General features: G+C 34.8%; 2 protein-coding genes across 2 annotated transcripts in view; one reads left to right on the top strand and one right to left on the bottom strand.

Annotated features, from left to right (window-relative positions):
* The window catches only part of Dhc36C (Dynein heavy chain at 36C), a 1,350,914-nt gene extending 1,338,242 nt beyond the window's left edge, over nt 1-12,672 (top strand). The window contains 1 exon segment of the mRNA XM_090395101.1: nt 12,466-12,672. Coding sequence (XP_090251227.1) covers nt 12,466-12,672 — 207 coding nt within the window.
* A 5,652-nt stretch (nt 12,673-18,324) lies between these two features.
* The window catches only part of LOC150104996 (angio-associated migratory cell protein), a 151,834-nt gene continuing 146,965 nt past the window's right edge, over nt 18,325-23,193 (bottom strand). The window contains exon 12 of the mRNA XM_090396092.1: nt 18,325-18,468. Within this exon, the coding sequence (XP_090252218.1) occupies nt 18,408-18,468 (61 nt within the window). The 3' untranslated portion in view covers nt 18,325-18,407. The remainder of the gene's footprint in view (nt 18,469-23,193) is intronic.

The raw sequence follows: 23,193 nt of genomic DNA, 5'->3' as shown, positions 1-23,193 counted from the left end.
ACCCTTGGCCAACTTTTATATGGGAGACTTTTGAAGAGAAAGCCTTAAACTCTGCCCCCACAAAAACCAACCATTTGGCTTCACTATGTTGATGATGTGTTCGCTATTTGGCTACATGGCTCCGATGCACTCCTCTTTTTCCTAACACACTTAAACAACCAACACCCCAGAATCAAATTCACCCTGTAGGAAATAAAAAACAACTGCCTTCCTTTCTTAGACACACTAGTCACCTGCCAGCCTGATGGAACCTTGGCTTTCTCGGTCTATAGAAAACCCACCCATACAGGCAGATACATTCACCAGCAATCCCAACACCCCTCCTCGCAACAATATGGAGTCATTAAGACACTACACAACTGGGCTAAACTTATCTGTTCAAATGACAATGCCCTAACCACAGAACTAAACAACATTCTCAACACTTTCTCAGCCAATGGCTAGCCCCCCCCCCCCACCAAAAAAAAATCCAAAAAATATTGAAACCAGTAACCCCTCCCACCCTCACAACGAGGATTACTCTAAATCCATCACCATACCCTATATCCTCGGATATAGGGTGTGGTGATGGATTTAGATGGATTCCGAGGCACCTCAGAAAATTACAAAAATCCTAAAAAAACATGACTTAACTTCTTGTTACAGACCATATAAAAAATTGGTATCCCTTATCCGCTCTACTAAAGACCAACCTCATCCCCTAGACCTACCTAGTGTATACCAGGTAGGTCTTGCAGCTGTAAGCTGTCCTACTTTGGCCAAACAGGCAGGACAGCAAATATCAGAATTTCAGAACACAAGGACTACATCCGGTTTCACTAATACAGCCACTCTGGGGTTGCTGACCATGCGCTGGATACCTGCCATAGAATACGGTGGAAGAAAGCCATGATAATACACCGTAGTAAATACAAATATGAAAGGCTTTTCATGGAATCAGCTTCAGCCCTAAGAAACAATCCAAACCTCAACAAATTTGGCTGCATGAGACTGCCTCAAATTTGGGAAACCTACATCAGAAGACCTTCAGCCCAATCACCCAAGAATACCAACATTTCCCACTAGGGGGGCACCATCAGGACTTTAGGAGAAATAATAGCTTCCTGCTTCTTCCTCACATACTGTTTGTTGTGCACGTGTCTTGTTCTTAAGTTTCTTGAAAATGGCTACATGACGTTGCCGAAATCTTGAAGTATATTAAAATTTATTTTAATGCATATCCAAGTTGATGTTGCAATTTCCTTAAATTATTTAGTAATAAATTCTATTTAAGATAACATGGGAGAAACATTTGTTCATATAGATAGTTTTCTTACAGTAACAATGAGGTCCTATTTTTAACATGACAACTGTTATATTAGATTTAAGATTTTAGATTATCTACAGGGGGTGCTTAAGGGTCAAAGCTGTATAACTGAGAGACCTCCACATAACCTTTAAAGGAATGCGGAGAACCGACCAGGGCTATTGACCTACTGTCCAATCCTCACCTTCTCGTAGTGCACCCTGTTGGGTATCTACTTTGATAATGAACGAACGAGGATGGGCTGGCAATTTGGGATTTAGTCGACCAAATTATATTCTTATCGGTTAAACCAAAATAAAAAATGATGGTACAACATGACAAAATTTCATGCCGGCTGGGGCGTCGCCCGGTTAAACAAGGCCCCCGTTGTTTTCGCCAGGGAACCAGGGCGAACAGCGAAAAGTCAGCTACTGGAACAAATCTGAAAACAAACCTAAACTCAACATCACCAGAGTTAAAGATCGGTACTATCAACATAAGAAGCCTGAATGGCAAAGAAATGGAGCTAACTGAGGAATTAGATAAGTACCAGATCGACATAATAGGGGTGACTGAAACAAAAAAGACCAAAACTGGTGAGATCTTTCTGAGCAATAAATACAAAATGTTATATTCAGGCAATGACAATCAAGGAAAAGAAGGAGTAGCCATAGTATTCAACACAAAATATGAGGCTAATCTTCTTGAATGGCAGTCAGTCTCAAGTAGAGTAATGTGGGCAAATATGAGAATGGGGAACTGGACAATAAGACTTATTTGTGCCTATGGTCCCACAGAAGGTTCTACTAAGGTAGAAGTGGAGGAATTTTTTGAGGCTTTAGAAACATGAAAAAGGAAAAGTTGGTCCTTGTTGGGGGATCTAAATAGCAGAGTAGGAAATGATTGTGAGACATACAAAAATATTTTGGGAAAATTTGGAGAAAAGAGCAAAGCTAATAATAATGGCAAATATCTGTTGGATTTCTGCTCATGACATGGACTGGTTATTACTAACACCATGTTCCAACATAAAAATGTGCACAAATTCACATGGAGAGAAGAGGCTAGGAATAAGAAAAGTCTCATTGAATATGTTATTGTTGATAGTGATGTTTTCTCCCTGGTGCAGGACACCAGAGTGTAAAGAGGATTTGAAATTGGAAGTGATCACTATTTAGTCTTGAGCAGGATAAAATTGAATTTCATATTGAAAAGAATAACATGTAAGAAAGTTTTAAAGCGAATAAAAGTTGAGCAGCTCTCAGATGTGAACTGTAGACTAAAATACAGAAATATTATTGAAAAGAAAATGAAAGAATTTGAGAACAGGAATCAAACCTTGGAGATTCAGTGGCAAACTCTGAAGAAAACATTGATTGATTCTGCCAGAGAGGCATGTGGTGAGGTTGTGTGCAAGGATGAAAAAATCAGAACTCCCTGGTGGACACAGGAAGTTAAAGAGGCAGTGAAGGAAAAGAAGAAAGCATATCAAAAGTTCCTGGCAAATAAGTCAGTTTGTGCTCTTAGAGAATACAGAGACAAATGCAAGAATGCTAAACACTATGTAAAACTAGCTAAACAAAAGTCACGGGAGGACTTTGGCAAGAATATAGAAAATAAATATCAAGAAGGTGGCAAAATATTCTGGAGGTTGTTGAAGCTTAGGAATGGAGGAAAGAGTGCTGTAAAAGGAGTGAGAGATGATAAAGGTGACATGAAAACAGGAGGAAAAGATATCCTTGAAGTATGGAGTAATTAATTTGAAAAACTGCTAAATGAAACAAGCAGTGATGACAGCACAGTGATAAAAAAACACTGACCAGGCATGCAGTCAGGAATACATATCCATACTTGAAGTAGAAAAAGCCATCAAAGGCTTAAAATGGGGAAAGGCAGCAGGAGTAGATGATATTCGACCAGAAATGCTGAAGTATGGTGGTATAAAAGTCTTACAGTGGCTGCACTGCATAGTTCAGAAAGCCTGGACAGAGGGACGAATTCCCGATGATTGGAGTAGAGCTCTCATAGTACCCATATATAAAAAGGGAAATAAAACTGAATGTGAGAATTACAGAGGTATTTCCCTACTGAGTGTTCCTGGCAAGATCTATGCAAGTATACTTGAGAAACGGTTGAGAAGAATTGTGGAAGAAAAGCTTGGTGAAGGACAAGCTGGATTCAGGCCAAATAGATGCTGTCAGGATCAGATCTTCACTTTACGACAAATAGTCGAGAAAGCATGGGAATACAGCAAAGATCTGTATTTAAGTTTTGTCGATTTGGAAAAGGCATATGACAAGGTGCCAATTGAGAAGCTATTCAATACGCTGCAGTTATATGGTGTCAATGGGGCATTATATCAAGCAATACTTAGTCTTTATTTGAGTTGTAAGTCAGCAGTTAGAATTGAAGGAAGTACAGGAAGATGGTTTAATGTTAAATCTGGTGTGAGGCAAGGATGTACATTATCCCCTCTGTTATTCATTATCTATATGGATCACATTATGAAGGAATGTGGTATTAAACCTGATATCAAAATTGGAGATGTTAATGTCAGCTCTTTGCTTTATGCAGATGATGTTATACTTCTAAATAAATCCGCTACAAATCTGCAAGATTCTCTGACTAAATTGAATAGCTGTTGTAACAGATATGGTATGAAGGTCAGCAATAAAAAGACAAAGACAATGAAATTAGGCAGAATCATTGAAAATGTTAACTGTGTTGTGAATGGAGAACCTGTGGAACAAGTAAAACATTTCAGCTACTTAGGCCCGATTTTTACTGAAGATGGTAAATTAAATATAGAAATAGACAACAGATTCAGCAAAGCTGGTATGGTGGGAAGTCAATTGAATAAATTCATATGGAATAAGAAAGAAATTAGTCGGAACACTAAATTAGCTGTATACAAAATAGTGTTCAAACCAGTTTTAAGTTATGGATCTGAGAGCTGGGTCAGAAGTAAAACACTTGACCAAAGACTAGAGACCGCAGATATGAGAGTCCTGAGAAAGATCAGAGGCGTGAACAGATGGCATCAATGGCAATATCATATTAAAAATGAGGATATTAGGAAAGAACTTGACATTGTCAGCCTCCAGGAATGCGTTAGCTGAGCTAATCTCAGGTGGTATGGTCACTTAAATAGAATGGGAGAGGAAAGATTAGCAAAACAAGTGTTCTCTGCCAGGTTGGCAGGAAAACGACCCAGAGGATGACCAAGATATAGGTGGATTGATACGGTACAAAGTGCCTTAGATGATAGAAATATAAGATCTGATAATGTTGGAGTCTTGACAAGTAACAGACTGATTTGGAGGAAAATTGTAGATAGGAAGTTAGTAATGATGTAATTTTTTCATGTAGTACTGTCATATCCTGTACACCCCTTGAGGGTACATGGCAGGAATTTGATGATGATGATGATGATTATCTACAGTCCTGTTTATAGTTAGCTCTTAGGAAGAAAGGTTTCGTGGGTATAATATGTGCCTTCCATATGCTTAGGATTTTTAGACCATTATTATTGTTTAGATTGAGGTGGTTGATAAGAATCTCACAGGCTTCCTTAAATTTGCATTCATGTAAACAACTGGTGCTTTTCCAGTCAATTCAATGTAAAGTGTTCAGGGCATGATCAGAAAGGCCAGCTTCACCATAGTTATTATATTTAATGTGTCATTTATGTTCCTTTTGTCTGATAGGAATTGTGCGTCCTGTTTCCCCTATATATGGTAGATTACAGGTGCAATAAATACGGTATACTCAAGGGTGGGCCAGCGGAGGGAGTGGGTCTTTGGATGGCCTACCGTGCAGTAAGATGATGACCTTAAATATGAAGGTCAAAACATCGGGAAATTAAAATAGTTATTTATAACGCAGTTGTAAAGTCCATAATTTCTAAAATGATCAGCATGGTGAACACTAAAAGAACGCATAACCTTAAATTGCAACATTTAAATTGACAATCATTATCCTTTGGCCACAATAACAATTTATTTAAATCAGTCTGCAGAATATATACAGAGATAGACTATTGCCCTCCTCAGTTTGCATCATCAGCAAGCAAGAGTACATCCCCCCCCCCTAAATCTTTCTCTATATCATTGATATACAAATTAAATTGTAGTGGTCCTAGTACAGAACCCTGAGGTATTCCACCATATACTACTACTCCCTAGTGTCTATTAGTCACCAGAGAGTGGTATATGGTAGAGTGGACTCTATGAGAGAAGTTCGGCTAAGATAATGTTCTCTGTTCTAGAGATCAAACATGGAACTTTTTCAACCACTTCAGGCCTCCAAATAAGCAGGGTGGTGATCTCACACTGAGAATTAAATTTGTCTACTATCTAAAATCTATCAAGTCTGCACAGAAAAAGAACCTTCATATTATTACTGGCTTTCATCAAAATATCTGCCTTCCCTTTCTCTTTATAATGAAGCTCAAAGTAGTTGCAAGCAAATCATTAGCACATCTTCTAGAGCTGATTTCATAAGCAGCAAAAGCAGGAAAGAAACTTGCATCAGATACAAATGACAGTCATCCTTTCTAATTTTCTGTCAATGATACTGGTAATGTTTGTCCAAACTCACTTCTACTGTTGTTGTGTTGAACTCAGATGGTATTTTGTGCACAGGAGAAAAAAAAAAGTTAATCTCCTTACTTTTCCTCAAATTTTTGTATTCCTGATTTTGGTAAATGTCCTGGCAATATTCTATAACCTTGTTCATTTTAGCCAAAAAGAGATCAAAAGGATAGAAAAATCCTGACACAGAAAGTTAAAGAGGCAGTGAAGGAGAAGAAGAAAGCATATCAAAAGTTCCTGGCAAATAAGTCCGCTTGTGCTCTTAGAGAATGCAGAGACAAATGTAAGAAAGCTAAACAATGTGTAAAACTGGCTAAACAAAAGTCATGGGAAGACTTTGGCAAGAACATAGAAAATAAATATCAAGAAGGTGGCAAAATATTCTGGAGGTTGTTGAAGAAGCTTAGAAATGGAGTGCTGTAAAAGGATTTAGAGATGATAAAGGTGACGTGAAAATGGGAGAAAAAGATATCTTGAAGTATGGAGTAATTACTTCGAAAAATTGCTAAATGAAACAAGCAATGATAGCACAGTGGTAAAAAACACTCAACAGGTATACAGTCAAGAACACATATCCATACTTGTAGTAGAAAAAGCAATGAAAAGCCTGAAATGTGGAAAGGCAGCAGGAGTAGATGTTATTTGACCAGAAATGCTGAAGTATGGTGGTATAAAAGTCTAACAGTGGCCACACTGCATAGTTCAGAAGTCCTGGACAAAGTGATGAATTCCCGATGATTGGAGTAATGTTCTCATAGTACCCGTATATAAAAAGGTAAATAAAACTGAATGTGAGAATTACAGAGGTATTTCCCTACTGTGTGTGCCTGGTAAGATTTATGCAAGTATACTTGAGAAGAATTGTAGAAGAAAACCTTGGTGAACAAGAAGCTAGATTCAGGCCAAATAGAGGCTGTCAGGATCAGATTTTCAAATTGCGACAAATAGTTGAAAAATCACGGGAATATAACAAAGATCTGTATTTAAGTTCTGTCGATCTAGAAAAGGTATATGACAAGGTGCAAGAGAGAAGCTTTTCAATACACTACAGGTATATGGTGTCAATGGGGCATTATATCAAGCAATACTTAGTCTTTATTTGAGTTGCAAGTCAGCAGTTAGAATTGAGGGAAGTACAGGAAGATGGTTTAATGTTAAATCTGGTGTGAGACAAGGATGTACATTATCCCCTCTGTTATTCATTATCTATATGGATCATATTATGAAGGAAAGTGGTATTAAACCTGATATCAAAATTGGAGATGTTAATGTCAGCTCTTTGCTTTATGCAGATGATGTTATACTTCTAAATAAATCTGCTAAAAATCTGCAAGATTCCCTGACTAAATTCTAAATTGAATAACTGTTATAATAGATATGGTATGAAAGTCAGCAATAAAAAGACAAAGACAATGAAAATAGGCAGAAATATTGAAAATATCAACTGCATTGTGAATGGAGAACCTGTGGAACAAGTAAAACATTTCAGCTACTTAGGTGGGATTTTTAGTGAAGATGGTAAATTATATATGGAAATAGACAACAGAATCAACAAAGCAGGTATGGTAGGAAGTCAATTGAATAAATTCATATGGAATAAGAGAGAAATTAGTCGGAACACTAAATTAGCTGTATGCAAGACAGTGTTCAAACCAGTTTTAACTTATGGATCTGAGAGCTGGGTCAGAAGTAAAAGACTAGAGACTGCAGATATGAGAGTCCTCCTGAGAAAGATTAGAGGTGTGAACAGATGGCATTAATGGCAATATCATATTAAAAACGAGGATATTAGGAAAGAACTTGACATTGTCAGCATCCAGGAATGTGTTAGCAGAACTCATCTCAGGTGGTATGGTCACTTAAACAGAATGGGAGAGGAAAGATTAGCAAAACAAGTGTTCTTTGCCAGGTTGGAAAGAAAACCCAGAGGAAGACCAAGATATAGATGAATTGATATGGTACAAAGTGCTTTAGACGATAGAAATGTAAGATCTGATAATGTTGGAGTCTTGACAAGTAACAGGCTGATTTAGAAGAAAATTGTAGATAGAAGTTAGTAATGATGTAAATTGTTCATGTAGTACTATCATATCTTGTACACCCTCCCTTGACGGTACATGGCAGGAATTTGATGATGAGAGATCAAAGGAATCTTGCCTGAACTGGATCCTAAAGTCTGTAATACTGATGGCATTTCTTCAGTTATTTTAATGTCTACTCTACAGCTGACTCCTGTTTTATATCATCCATTTATTCTCTCCCATTCCTCTAATATCTATCCTTAAGAAGGGCAATAAATCTCTCCATCAAATTGCTTTAATCAGCTCTCTCTCATTTCAGTTTTTTGCTTGATTTCCAGAAACTGCTAGACCAGGGAACTCAAACGCAGCAAAAGGCTAGTCAATTAGATGTATATCTGACTTGAGCCGTATTCAATATTATTCTGTAAACCAAACTAAAAAAAAGAAAGCCTCTAACAAAGGCCCCTTTTGTTGCCAGGCCTTTTTGACTTACATAAACAGTTACACCACCATTTAAATTTATAATCATTTTTATTTTTAAATTTTAACAAGTTTAGAAAATATAAGTTCAATTATATTTTATTCATACTTTAAGAAAATTATTTAAATACATAATTTTGACTAAGATTGTTATCTTTTTTTTTAATTTGATTTTTATCGCGAAACCTGACATCTTTTCTTCTGTACGAACATGTCAATATCTGCTTTTTTGTTTCTTGTTGCAATATGAAGTATTGCATTTAATCTAGAATCTTTTATCCATGAGCAAAACTTTGACTTATTAAGTTTCATAATTGAAATTAATTGCTCACATACATAGGTGCTTCCAAAGATTGACAACATTTTTGCACAATAAAGTTTATATTTGGGATATTTACTGCAGAGGTATTTATAAAAATTTGGTATGCCAACTTCGTTGTATTTATTTTTTAGTTCAGTATTGCACTGGAGTTCAATTACTTACATTTGTAATTCTTCGTCAACATTTTCAATATTAATTTAAAAAGGTGAACTGAATGATAATAATTCATTTTCAAACTGGTTGAACTCAGAAAATCTTTTTTCATATTCAATTTTTAATTCTTCAATTTGAGGAATGTACTTTTCAGCATCATTATTATTTCAAGAAATCGATTTAAGTGTATTAAAGTGGGCTAATTTATTCTTTGCCAACTGGGTTTGCCAAAGATAGAGTTTTGCCAGAAATGACTTAATTGAATCATACATGACATATCAACTGTTCACATCCATTCAAACAGAATTTTTTCTGTTTTAATCCCTGCAGGATGTTAGAAACATTGATTTTTAGAAAAGAAATCATTAAGATTGCAGGCCATATCTGGCCTATGGGCCACTAGTTTGCGACCCTGCTCTAGACTAATAAACAATAGCCAGTATGGACTCTGCCACAGTTGAAAAACGGGGACATGTTTTGTTCACACCCACCTTTCAATAAATACCATGGATAAATCAGGTGAATTTCAGTTTCAATATTGGGTATGTCACAAATGTAAATTAGGTAAGGTCCTCTCATATTCCATCAAAGAATTTTGATATGGTCACATCTCGACTTAGATATGCAGATCTGGTTGGGGATGAGCAAGTGATGCAGAGGATCTGGAGGCAGGTAACCAAAATTCATCTTTGATTTTTTTTTTGGTTTAATTCACAACACAAAGAAAATATATAGGATATTTACTTAATTATTTAGCTGCTAATTTTTTGCAGGTTTATACCCAGCATGATAGCTGGATATAAACAAGCAAAACTAGCATGTTGTAAGCTAACAACCTGGTTAAAGTATTACTGCATGCTATGTAGCCAACATCCAATAAACCCCCTCCACAATAAAACTGAATCACTGGGTTCGATTCTGTAGCATGAAAGGTCAGTTTAATTAGTCCTCCTAAGAAACGGGAGACTTGTATCTGTTTTATTATATTTTTTTCTCTTTCTAGAATAATGAGTTTTTTTATAGTATATGACTAGAGATGTCTGTATTTTTATTGCATTTGATATATTTCCTGATATTTTGTTGAAATATTGCAATGTTAATGTGGTATTGTAAAATGGTACAAGAATAATAGAGCAACAACAAAGAGGAATACTAAATTGAAGTGAAGCTGAGAACAAACAAGCTTTCCCCAACAGAAACATCCCTACTGAAACTAATGAATTACCTTTTGAAATCACAAGACTAAAACCAATTATTAGTCAGTTGATGAAGAAATTAGAAAAAGTTGAGAAGTAATTAGAGAGAAACAGGAAGGACAAGAAAGTTAAGCAGCAAAAGCATAAATAACAATGTGCTCTATCAGGTAGGATATTATTATGTAACAATAATCAGGTAAGTAGAATATAAAAAGAAGGATATTATATACGTGGGCTGTTCAATAAGTAATAAGACTAATTTTACTGTGGCGAAACCACTCATCACAATATTAATTTCTGTGGAATAAAGAAATGTTGCTGTATGTATTAACAAAAAGGTTGATAGATGGCGTATATGGGCTGATGTGCCACAGTGTCACGACTAAACGCAAGTGCTCATCGGCGCGACCAGTCTTCGAAATGGAAGCATCCTTGGAACAGCGTTATGCGATTAAATTTTGTGTGCGTTTGCAAAAATTGGCACCAGACACTTTTAACATGATATGCGAAGCTTTCCATGATGAAGCAGTGTCGAGGGCAAGTGTTTTTCGCTGGCATAAAACTTTTAAGGAAGGAAGGCAAAATGCGGAAGATCTTGAACGTGAGGGAAGACCTTCAACGTCCATCACAGAGACAATGATCAACACAGCAGCGATTATCATCAAGCACGTCAAAAGGAAATGTCCATTGCTGAAGAATGACTTCTTATTGCACCACAATAATGCAAGGCCACATATTGCTGGTTGTGTAGTGGATGTTTTGCAGAAGAACAACACAGATATCCTACCACACCCTCCATACAGTCCTGATCTCGCACCGTGCAATTTCTGGCTGTTTCCTCAGCTCAAGAAACCACTAAGAGGCCGCCATTTCGAAAGCAACAAAGCATGTGTAAAAGCTGCAGAAGCGGTTTTGAAAGAACTCTCAAAAAACGGACTCTCACTTGTTTAAGAAGTGGATACAACGTTGGGACAAATGCATTGCATCTCACGGTAGTTACTTCGAAAAAACTATGTAAATGATGATGATTAAAGGTAATCTGTTTTCTGTATAAATATAGTCTTATTACTTATCGAAAAGCCTACGTAGTATGTTGATTCAATTATAAAACTTACCAATGGTGATTATGGAGTTTTCCAGGTGATAAAATGAAAAATTTAATGATTACATTTGAAGAAAAGCAAAGATATGATAGTTGTCATAGGTATAAACAATTTATCTGGTGATAAATACAGTATATGAAAAGATTGTTGGAAGTGAGAGTAAAGAGTTAGAAAGTGAAAATCGTTAGTAGAAAGTAATAAGCAAAGCTTTATTAGCAAATCTACTTACTACCAAGACATGATAGTACTGAATTAAGGGCTATGATGGAAAAACAATTTGATGTACAAGGAATGGTTATGAGTTTGAGAGATAGATTGCATTTGGTATCAGGAGTCATTATTTATTGGTATGAGACATAATACAGAGAGTCAGGGAAACCAGATCATGATGGGAGGAATGGTGAGAATCTATGCATAAGCGCAACTAGGTTATGCAACTTAGTTATCTGTTAATATTTCAAATATGCATAATCATGGAAGTGATTATGATGAAAGGATGATTATGTGTTTGTCCAGTTCACACTTATTAAATATGTGCAAAGATATCTTGTGAAAGTGGAACGTCAAATATGAATAGAGATCTGAAGATTGTCCAACTAGGTCAGAATCTATATCAGGAACAAAAGGGTTGAGTGTGTGGCCTTAAGTAATATCTTGTGTAATCAAATTGTTGGCATTAGTGAGACCTGGCTCTCAGAAGCCAGTATACTAACTGGTATCTCAAGTGTAAAAGTATTTTTAGGAAGGATATACAAGATAGGAGGTGGGGAGCAATGCTAATAATATCAGATGATTTGAGTCTATTTGGACTCGAGTGTTTTTGGAATATCTGTTCATACCTATATGAAGAAGAAGTAACTGAAGTATTGTTGGAATGTTTTTTAACCTATCTTTTAAAGTAGAGATTGCTCAATTTTTATGAGTGTGAATTATTCCTATTTTTTTGGAAGGAAGGCTAAAGAGACAAAACATAAACACAAGCATCTGTCCAGTATGAATAAATCTTCCAAAAAAAAAAAAAAAAATTGCTTCCTAAGAAATTAAGCTTATTTTGGAAATCATGAGCTGCAAGCAGAGAATTTTAAATTTGATACATTTCATTAGTCTACTTTAAATAAATTTATAGAGTAGCCATCAGTTCATTGCAAAAATATAACGGCATACTGCAATTCAACTGTGACACTTAATAATCATCTCAATGAAAATAATGTATGTTGGTAAATTCAGTTATTTCAATTATTCACATGCATAACTATAAGCTATGATCTTCCTGCTAAAAAAATTTTCACTTATATATTTCTTTGTTTTCTTAGATATGGCTAAAACCTTTAACCAAAGCAGAACTGCGTCCACAACCTAGTTATAGATGTCCAGTGTATAAAACCAGTGAAAGACGAGGAACACTATCCACTACTGGCCATTCTACAAACTTTGTTATTGATATACAAATTCCTACAGATATGCCAGAAGAACACTGGATCTGCAGAGGTGTAGCACTGCTATGTCAACTGAGTAACTAATGTTATTGTTGAGATAATTCTGTTTAACATATACATTGTATATTTGTAATATTGATTGTACATATAGTTGTATAACCAAGCAAATACTATACAATATAATGTTATAAAATTTTCCTTGTTGCTATATAAAAAATATTGGTGTTTTTAGAGTAAATGCAATTAGACTTATAAATGATCGTCAAGTTCCCAGTTTTTGTTTTTCTTTATCATTTATTTTTCATTTCTTAGGAACATTAGAAAAGAAACTGACAAAAAAAAAGGGGGGGTGGAATTAGGCATGAATTTTATTACATGAGAAATAGCATTTCCACTTATATATTTTATGGGCTATTGTAAATATTTAGATGAAACAGTAGAATATTGTTTGTAATATAATATATATTAGTAACTGCTTTTATTTATGCAGTAAGGAAGCTAATAAAAGATTCTTAATTATATCTGAATAATATATAAAAAAAAACTGTGATAATATATCCTGGCCTTTGAATGAGCTTGTGGTATACTAATATATATATATATATATATATGTATTTGCAAATACACTATAAGATATCTGTATTTAGTTTCACAACTGAAAGAGGAATGACTATTTTTTTTATGATGTTTAATTCTCAGTCACTTATACTGTCAATAAGAAAATAATTATGAAACTTTGTTAGCATTTCATTCCTGGTAAAGTGAATCCCAGTAGATCATTAAATTTTGTATCTCATAGATTTTATTTTGTATATTTCAAATATAAATGGCAATTAAAACTGTTGCAATTTATTCCGAATAAAAACCGATTACAATTTTTGTTATTTGTTCAACTTACTTTTAAATGTTACTGTAAACAAATCAGCAAAAGAATGAAATAAGTTATTTCATTATATTATCAATTAGGAATTCATAATACATAACTGCTTACATATAATCTTTTTCTTCAGCTTTCACGAACCGAGATTCTTAGCTGTCCAACTTAGACACTTCTCAACCATTCTCCCCCCCCCCCAAGGATAAGGTGGTTAGCCCTATGCCTCCCCAAGTGTCCTGTATCTGTGTGTGTTCACAGAGCCGGTTTGCCTGTTCTGGATAATGAAAAAAACCCAAGTTTCTGGGTGAAAAACTCCCTACCTCATATGACTCACCCTGAGTCGAAAGAGACAAGATAAAGGTTCCTCACTTCTTCCTCGTCTATATTGACAGAGCTACAAAGACTCCAGCTTACATATAATAGACGAATATATATATGTACATATTTCACTTACAATTTTGATATTTGCATTTTAATGCTTCACAAAATTACAACAAAGTGTTATTCATGAAAATATATGTTTTCAGGTCTTGAACTATCTCTCCACAAGCACTTCCTTTACATTACTGTCACCTGGGTGAGGACAAAAAAACCTCTACACTGGCAAATCACAATATGTATAAGACATGAGCCATCAATCAGAACAAATGGATGGTACCAGGTTCATCTAGCCTGTATACCTGTTGAGAGAGAGGCTATCTCTGATTTCTTGATTTTATTCTTGTGTCCAAATTTTTTAAACCAAGAATTATGAGGTCAAGTTAAAAATTGTTAAAGACAGCAAAAAAAAAAACATCTGCTTCTTCCAAATTGACATAGTGTTCACATCTTGGAAACAAAGAATTGAAATTATGTGTTTTTTTTATTAATAAAGTTTTTTATACAAATGTAAAGAGCACACCACTGATTACTTCAACCAAGGCTCATCCTTGTTTGTTCAGCATCCAGATGGATACTAAATTGCTATTAATGGATGCTCACCAGATGCAGTATGGAATGTGAGGAATAGAAAATGATCAGAAGCCAAGTCAGTTCTCCACATTACTGACCCTACACTTAATTATATATATATGAATATCTGTAGATCAAAACTGAAAGAAAAATATTAATATAACATTAATAGTTATGAAGTCTCCACAAGAGCTTTTTTTTTTTTTCACATGCAGACAAGAGAACTTTGAAATGGCTACAGACTTCCCAATGATTAGAAGAAAGTGACTAGCACTTTTAGTTTAACATGCTATCCAGTTTCTATCAAGAACTGAATCAGCTTATTAAATTCCTTATTTTTTTAACTACTTTGAAATCAGGAGTTCCAAACTTGCAAAAAACTGATGACAATTTTAAATGTTATCAGATTTTTTTTTTTTTTTTTTTCATTGTTACAGATACTTTCAAAGGGAAGAAAAAAGGCGCAAATGTCCCCAAATACAGGTAACCCTCATATAACGCGGATGTTAGGTTCCATAGAAATACTGCGTTATATACATCGTGTTATACGAGACTTGGTTCACATTGAAAAAGTAGGGTTAGGTTCCGAAATCGTTTTTTTTTTTTAAATTATATGAACAACAATGACATCCAACAAAAACAATATTTTTATTTAATTCAGGCAATTCATGTAAGTTAAGAAAACAAACTATGAGACAAATACGTAGTATAAAATTACAAATTGTACATAAATTTCATTGTGCACAATGCATAAACGTTTTAGACACAATAAAATAAATGCATATTTTAATCGTCATCACTGTCTTCAGAAATAACATTTCATAGATGCTCTTTAAGTGGCCAGAGGTCATCACCATTTGAAAACTCTCGGATATCATTTGTATAATTCTCATTGCATACTTCGGCTGTTTAGTCATCAAGAAGTTAGTAACAAGACTTTGCTTTCCACTATGCTGCAATTTTTTATTAAGTTCATAATATAGCGCTAAACAAATATCCAATTGCCTCGTGCATTTTCCCAAGCGCTCCATTGAGGGATCATTATCCGTAAAATAACTTCCTAACTTTCTTGCCAAGTCCAATCCGTCTGCTAATTTCTTTAAACTTAATTCTTTAATGGATTCATCACAATCAGAATCATCAGCAGAACGTCCCCGCTATTTGGTTCAAGACCACTCTATTAATTGTACCAGTTCCTCCTCATTTAAATCTGTTTCTCCATTAATTAATTCACTAATTTCGTTTTCAACCATATCGCAAAAGCCCTCTCCACCAAAAAGGTGTGCAACGTTTATTATACGACATAGCTCGCATCCACTGGAGGTACGAAATTTTGTTTCAGAACAGCTTCAGGCCATATTTTTTTCCAGCAAGCATTCAGTATAAAGGGTTGTAATTCCTTAATGGACAGAGAAATAATTTTTACATAATTCAATATTAAAAACTCTTTCCACACTTGAGGCAGTGTCATGTTTGGATTAGATTCCATTTTTTCCAAAATTAATTGAAATGTTCATCAAATACAATATGACTTAAATGTTGATATTATTCCTTGGTCAAGTGGTTGAATAAGTGAAGTAGTATTAGGCGGCAAAAAAGTTATTTTAATATTCAGATGGCTTAAATTTGTTGGGTGGCCTGGTGCGTTATCTAAAATTAGTAGAATTTTGAAGTCCATATTCTTTTTCTTTGTGTAACTTTCTACATCTGGTACAAAACACTTGAAAAAACAATTTTCAGACATGCTAGCTGTAACCCATGCCTTTTTGTTGGCCTGCCAATAAACAGGTAGGGTGGACTTGTTGAGTCCTTTCATCGCACGAGGATTTGCAGATCAGTTAATAAACATTGGTTTTGTCATGTAATCACCTGATGCATTACTACAAAACAGTAGAGTCATTCTACTTTGGAAACTTTGAATACAGGAGCTGATCTTTCATTTTTCGAAATATAGGTACGTTTTGGCATTTTTTCCCAATATAATCCAGATTCATCTGCATTGAACACCTGGTCTGCACTGTAACCACCTTCTTTAATAATTTTTAAAAGTTCTGTGGGTATTTTCAGGCAGCTTCAACATCTGCTGCTCCCTGGATTTTAAGATTATACAAAGAAAACCACTTTTTAAAGCTTTCAAACCAACCCTTACTGGCACAAAATCCATGCTGGGAGATTTCTTCTGAAGAATCTTGATCAAGTTCTTTTAAATGTTTATAAACTTTGAGAGCTTTTTGCTTAATAAGGTGTCCATCCAAAGGAATTTTCTTTTGAGTGAAATCTTCTATCCAAATCATTAGATTTCTCCATTTTTTCTATTAGAATATCACGAACACGAGCAACACACTTTGCACTTACCGTTGATCCAGCAATAACACTTTCATACTTTATGTTCATTTTGTTTGATTGTTCGAATTGTTGATTCATTTAAATTCAGAGTCCTTGTAACAACTCCTTTTTTCTCCAATTTTCGACCAATCCAAGATTTTAATTTTTTCTTTGAGAGAAATGAATTTCCTCTTCGATATTTTTTTCCCCTTTTGTTGCAGTTTAGTGGCCATTATAATAAAAATAAACTTTTACATAAAAAAAGCATTACATATGTAATGTAACTCACCAGAAAATTTACTGCTCAGCTTGAGAATAACACACTTATGATTTTAAATACGCTTTCCTGGCAGAAAACGAAGACAATTTTCAATAATAAACACTTGATACAGTAAACTCTAGATGGCGAACCTATGGTACTCGTGCCAGAGGTGGCACATCTGAGAAGTTTGCTGGCACGTCAACAATTTATAGGTGATATCCTTTTATACTCTGATACATTATTCAACTTTTTTTTAATTATTACAATACGTACAAGCTGAATTTTGTTTTACACAAGACAGCAGCTATAAAGACGTGCATATGATTGGTGTAGTATTAACAAAAGATCACGCGACCCAAAGACGAAAGCAACCGACAAGTGTTGAGTTGAAATGCTAATTCTCTTCAATCGAATTCCATAACATCTGAAACTGTCATAACAACATTCACAATTAGTTTTAGCATGTTCACAACAGGGTGTCATTTATCATTCCGATGGAACTTCTCATTACTGACTGGCTCAACTCACACAAACGTTTCAACCCTTGGTTGAATTTTATGGCTTCTTGTTTGCATTTGAGGTGGCAGGCAAACTCACACATTCATTATATGGCATGTTTCAATTCTTGGTAGACTTTTATTTTAAGTTAGCCTTTGTGATCTGTCATGACATCGAGAATTTCAAATACAATAAAACAAACACTTATTTCATAATTGAAAAATTGGACAATAGTTTTTAGTTAGATACTGTGTTTCGGTGCAACATATGGTTTTGTTTAAGTCTAATACAGCATAGTTTCTGTGAGAGAGGGATGTGATTTATTAGTTAGCGCCATTTTTATTCCATCCGTCTCTAATTGCACTATTTGTTGACAATGACACAGACTGCAAAAGCCTCTGTACAGTACCTTATTCAGTGATGCAATAAAACTAAATTCGATACTTATAACTACTTGTGCGATATGGGAAGAGACAAATTTAACGAAGATAAAATTTGATTTTTAAGTCTCACGGTGAAAAATATGAAAAAATAAATAAATAAAGGGTTACTAGAAATTGTAGACTGCGTTGCATTGAACAAGGGATACTACAATTTGTGGACCGTGTTGTATAAGTACCGTGTTATACGAGGGTTACCTGTATAAGCAAAAATCACAAGCCAAAAAGTTTATTTTTTCTGTCTGCTTAGTAGTACTTTCATCCATATTTGAAACTGTTTACATGTAAACTGATTATGAAAAGTGCTGATCTGTCTTTATTGTGTTGTTAATTTGTCTTTATATGACTTTTTGTTATCAGATCAGTGATCAAGTAATAAGAAATTCTGAAAACAAATGAAATGCTTTATTAACAATATTAAAGATATTGACATTATACAAGGCATTTTATTTATATATCACTTCCATCAAATTCTGAAGACTTTGCATGTTTTATCATCAGAAGCAGTCACGATAATACTACTGTCCCTAAAAAAATAAATATATAAAATAAAAATAATTCTCTAATATAAAACAAATATGCAATTTTAAAACTAGTTAACAATCCTAACTTAATTTTAAATATTAGCATTTTTTTGTGTGTGAGTTTTTTTAACATTACATCCTAAAATATGACTAACAAATACATCCTTTTATAATATGATACTAAGCACAAATGGTTATCTCAAATATTTACTTGGGGACAGGCCAGCAGTTGACAGAGATGACTAGTTTATGAAATGGATATCAGGTTAGTTACCATGTAATAAATATATTACTGGTTGAGTAGTTTTCTTTAAATAAATTGATTGAAAAAACTTATTTGGTTGGCCTTTTATCAGTAAGTTATAAGTTGATATTCCAACAGAGTAATCTTCAAGAGGGAGAATTTATTGGTAAAAGTTTTAGCATAGTTTTACAACAAGGTACTATTTGGAATGCTTGGAATCCCATTCATGTGTTAATTATAAAAGTCAATTTGTTTTATACTAAGTACCATAAAAAATCCAAACGCTATTATGAACTATTAAAGATTCAAAAATCGACATCGAGAAATACAATTACTAGCAGATATAAAAAGCAATATCCCAAACAGTTTGTTCACTGAACGTATAAAAATTTTATTTCTAACTGAATCTAACCAGCATAATAGCCATATCAAAAATGTCATAGCCACAGATATGAAAGAGATCATGTACCTCCATAACATGATGTGTATTTATTGGCTGTGAAATGATCTGAGTTTGATTCTTGGGAATGGCGTGAGAACGTTTTTTCTGAAATAGATGAGTCAGCTGGAAGTGGCAAGTTTTTCTTCTTAGAAACTCAAGTTTTTCAGCTATGTATCATTATAAAATATCTCATAAATAGGCTTCAAAATTAAATTGTTATATGAGATAAAAAACACTTTTTAAAAAAATGTATTTTTCCCATTCCTAATTGATTTGTGTGCGTAATATTAGTGAAACTGCTATGTAGATGAGATAGCAATATAAAGGAATTTAGATATATTTTAAATGGGCATCCTGCTTAGTGGCAAATAGGTAATTTACCACTAAGATATAATTGCTGTACAAACAACAGCCATGTTTTTCACAAATTCTGATTTGAATTTCAGTTAATGGGCATGTACAGTGGTAAGAGTCCTGGAAGTTATCACTGGAAATAGAGTATGCTGTCCAAAGAGTGAAGGTAAGAGAAGCACAGTATACCATATTTTTCTGTGTATAAGATGCCCCCCCCCCCCATGTATAAGACGAACCCTACTTTTTCGAACCCAAAATTTAAAAATCAATATTTTAAACATAAAACAGAACATATTTGATATTTTTTTAAATATCAAATATATACAGGGTGTCTCAAAAAAATGTATACACACTTTGAATGATCATAAAGTTGGTATTTATTATAATAGAGTTAACTTTCACATTGTAAAGTACACTACATAAATGTACTTTTCATCCCTCAACATCTGTATTCAAACTGATGACCGTCCTGGTCCAGGTACCGCTGATAATGTGCAGCAATGGAATTGCAAACACTGAAAATCATTTTGTCTTGTAGCTGGGTGCATTTTTTTTGATTGCTGCTTTCAAGTCATCAACTGTTGCCAGTTTTGAAGTATAAACTTTATCCTTGATATATCCCCATAAGAAGAAGTCCATTGGCATGAGGTCTGGTGAACACATGGGGGGAAGCGGGGGAGGGGGGGTATTCTACAGAACCTCTTCTTCCAATCTATCTGTTGGGTAGAGTCTCATCAAGATAGGCCCTCACGGTGCCCCATCTTGTTGAAAATAAAAGTCCTCATCCTCAAAGTCCTCTTGAATATGTGGCATGACAGCTTCATGCAGCAAGTTCAAGTAATTGGCACCAGTTATAGTACCGTCGAAAAAGAATGATCCAATTAATCCGTGTGCTGATAAGCCGCACCACACCATCACTCCTGGTAAATTTACATGATGTTCCTCCATAACATGTAGATTCTCAGGTGCCCAGTAAGTGCAACTGTGCGGTTAATTGACCCATTTAATTTAAATGTGGCCTCATCACTCCATACAATTCGTATTGGAAATTGTGCGTTCCTCTTCACATTTTTCCAAATACCACTCATAAAACTATATTCTCCTATCCGGATTATCTTCATTGAGAGCGTGTACTCTTCTTGGAATGCAACTTTTCCAATGACTGAGCTTCAACATGCGATGGACACTTGATTTTGATACTCCTATCTCACGAAATGCTTGTCGCACAGATTTTCTTGAACTTTGACGATATGTTTCAACCTGTCTTCTGTTGTGGGCCTCGTAGCTGTTCGTGGTCTTCCTGAACATTGCTTATGGACATTTTGAACAGTTCCATCTTTTTCAAATTTATCTCTAATTCGAGTGATAGTAAGTCTCGTAGGTGGATCTCGATGAAATTCTCTTCTAAACTGTCTTTGCACTTCCACTACGTTTTATTTCCAGTAGCATTTTAGGATAAATTTTCTTTCCTCAAAGCTTAGTCTGGTTTCAGCCATTATTTCAAATCTGTTAAACCTGCAAAATAATGAAAATTAAGTGAGTTATCAGCTGTTGAAGTGTGTACACATTTTTTCGAGACACCCTGTATTTATTAATTAGGTAATATCTTTAAGATATATACTAAGAAATTATGCATCGCTCTCATTTCCAAGCATATCATTTTCTTCATCACTATCAGTTCCAGACATATCATTTTCTTCAACCTTTACTGCATCACTGCTGTCTTCTGAGTCACTGATCTCTATATATGTGAGATCATCCTTGGGTCCATCCATGACATTGCTGATTCCACATTTCTTGAAGGACTTCACAACCACTTCTTGCTTGACTCCAACCTTGACCCATTTGCATACCTCAGTAATGGTTGGTTTTTTTCATTCTTCCTGTCAGTATCAAGCTTTTTGCATCCATTTATTCCATTCTTCTTTCATCAGCTACAGCCACTAGATATTTCTATCAACAAGCCCTTCAAAGCTCAGGAATAATGCTAGCTGTGTTCGCAAATCTACTCCAACCCTTTTTGTCTTTTCTGTTAAATGTGCTCAGAAATGAACAAACACGAGCAGAGCTGCCCTCTTCGAGAGCCTTCCAGGTCTTCTGGACCAAATCTTTTCAAACCAATACTGTAACTCATTGTGATAGCAATAATCTTCATGTCCCACTTTAGGAACTGAAGATAGATGCTCTTCATTAAACTTGCTTATTGAAAAGGGATAACATGCAAGTAAAAATCAAGTAAGATTTTCAATTTTCTTTTATCTGAGAAATTATCTCTTCATTCATTCAGCCATTCTCATGAACTTGGACAAGAATGCCAGGTAGTATGCTCTCTTTAGGATACGTTTTCCTCTTAAAAATGAGCATAGAAGGCAGTTTGGTACCATCTGAACAGCATGGAAGGACAGCAGTATAGTGTATCTTTTCATGACCACTTGTTTTGACCCCTTTCATATCAACAGTTCTGTTGGAAGGCACATCAAAATTGAGAAGCACCTCATCCATGTTTGCAATCTGACTTGGTTCAAAAGCATTTTTTTCCAAAGTTGACATAGGAGTAAAACCATTGGATTTTATCCTCGTAAGTTGGTGGCATTTTATGGGCTAACTTGGTTCGTATTCTCATGGCCAACCCTTCTCCCCCCCCCCCCATGAAGTTGAAGCACCATTTTGCCTTTCCTGTGAAATCAACAATGTTCATTTCTCTTGCAAACCTTTTTGTCTTATATTGAATAAGCTTGGTTGACACACATATCCCAGTCTGGCGCTGGTCCATAATCCAAGTCTTAAGCCTCTGCTCCAAGTTGACCATTTTGCTGGTTTTCCTCTTAAGACCCTCTTTCTTTTTTGCACCTTGAGTAGTTGTTCTTCCTGTTTTCTCCACTGTCTAATCATACACTTAGTGGGAGGAGGTCCAAACTGTCTCTCTGAAGCTTTATTTTCATGTTCTTTTGCGTAATTGATAACTTAACTTGAATTTTGAAGAATATGACAATCGTTTTTTTATTTTCAGACATTTTTATGGGCTAGTGCTCAAAATATTGTTAAAGCAGTAATTTACCTTGCCAACTAGTTGCAGATGTATGAATGCTTTCAGAGTTCTGATTGGTTTATTCAGAATCAGCTGTTAATGATGTCAATCGACAGAGTTAACAAAGGCTAGTGATTGGGGGAAGCCTGTTCGCAGAGACAAGGTACCAGCAGTTTTGCCACGGCAACCGCGGGTCTCTCAACTGGTTTCCCCCCCCTGTGTATAAGATGACCCCCAATTTTTGTTCTGAAAATTTTAGAAAAAAATATCATCTTATACACGGAAAAATATGGTAACTAGCAGTGTGATCTTAGAAGATCACACAAATCATACAGATTATTTACTCTTCATGCAAGGTCAGCAAAAGCTGCTATCTGCTCAAGGTAATAATTCTTCATAAAACAGATGAATCAAATACTGTAACTCATTACTCTTCATAAAACAGATGAATCAAATACTGTAACTCATTACGCTTTATAAAATAGATGAATCAAATACTGTAACTCATTGTGATAGCAATAATCCTCATGTCCCACTTTAGGAACTGAAGAAAGATGCTCTTCATTAAACTTGCTTATTGAAAAGAGATAACATGCAAGTAAAAATCAAGTAAGATTTTCAATTTCCTTTTTCTTTTATCTAAGAAATATGAGATTCAAG

This window comes from Typopeltis vanoorti, chromosome 7 (assembly GCF_054136105.1).
Source record: "Typopeltis vanoorti isolate ZY-2024b chromosome 7, IOZ_Tvanoo_1.0, whole genome shotgun sequence".
Lineage (NCBI taxonomy): Eukaryota > Metazoa > Arthropoda > Arachnida > Uropygi > Thelyphonidae > Typopeltis > Typopeltis vanoorti.
The sequence above is the reverse complement of the archived record's forward strand: the minus strand, read 5'-3'. Positions and strand labels throughout refer to the sequence as shown.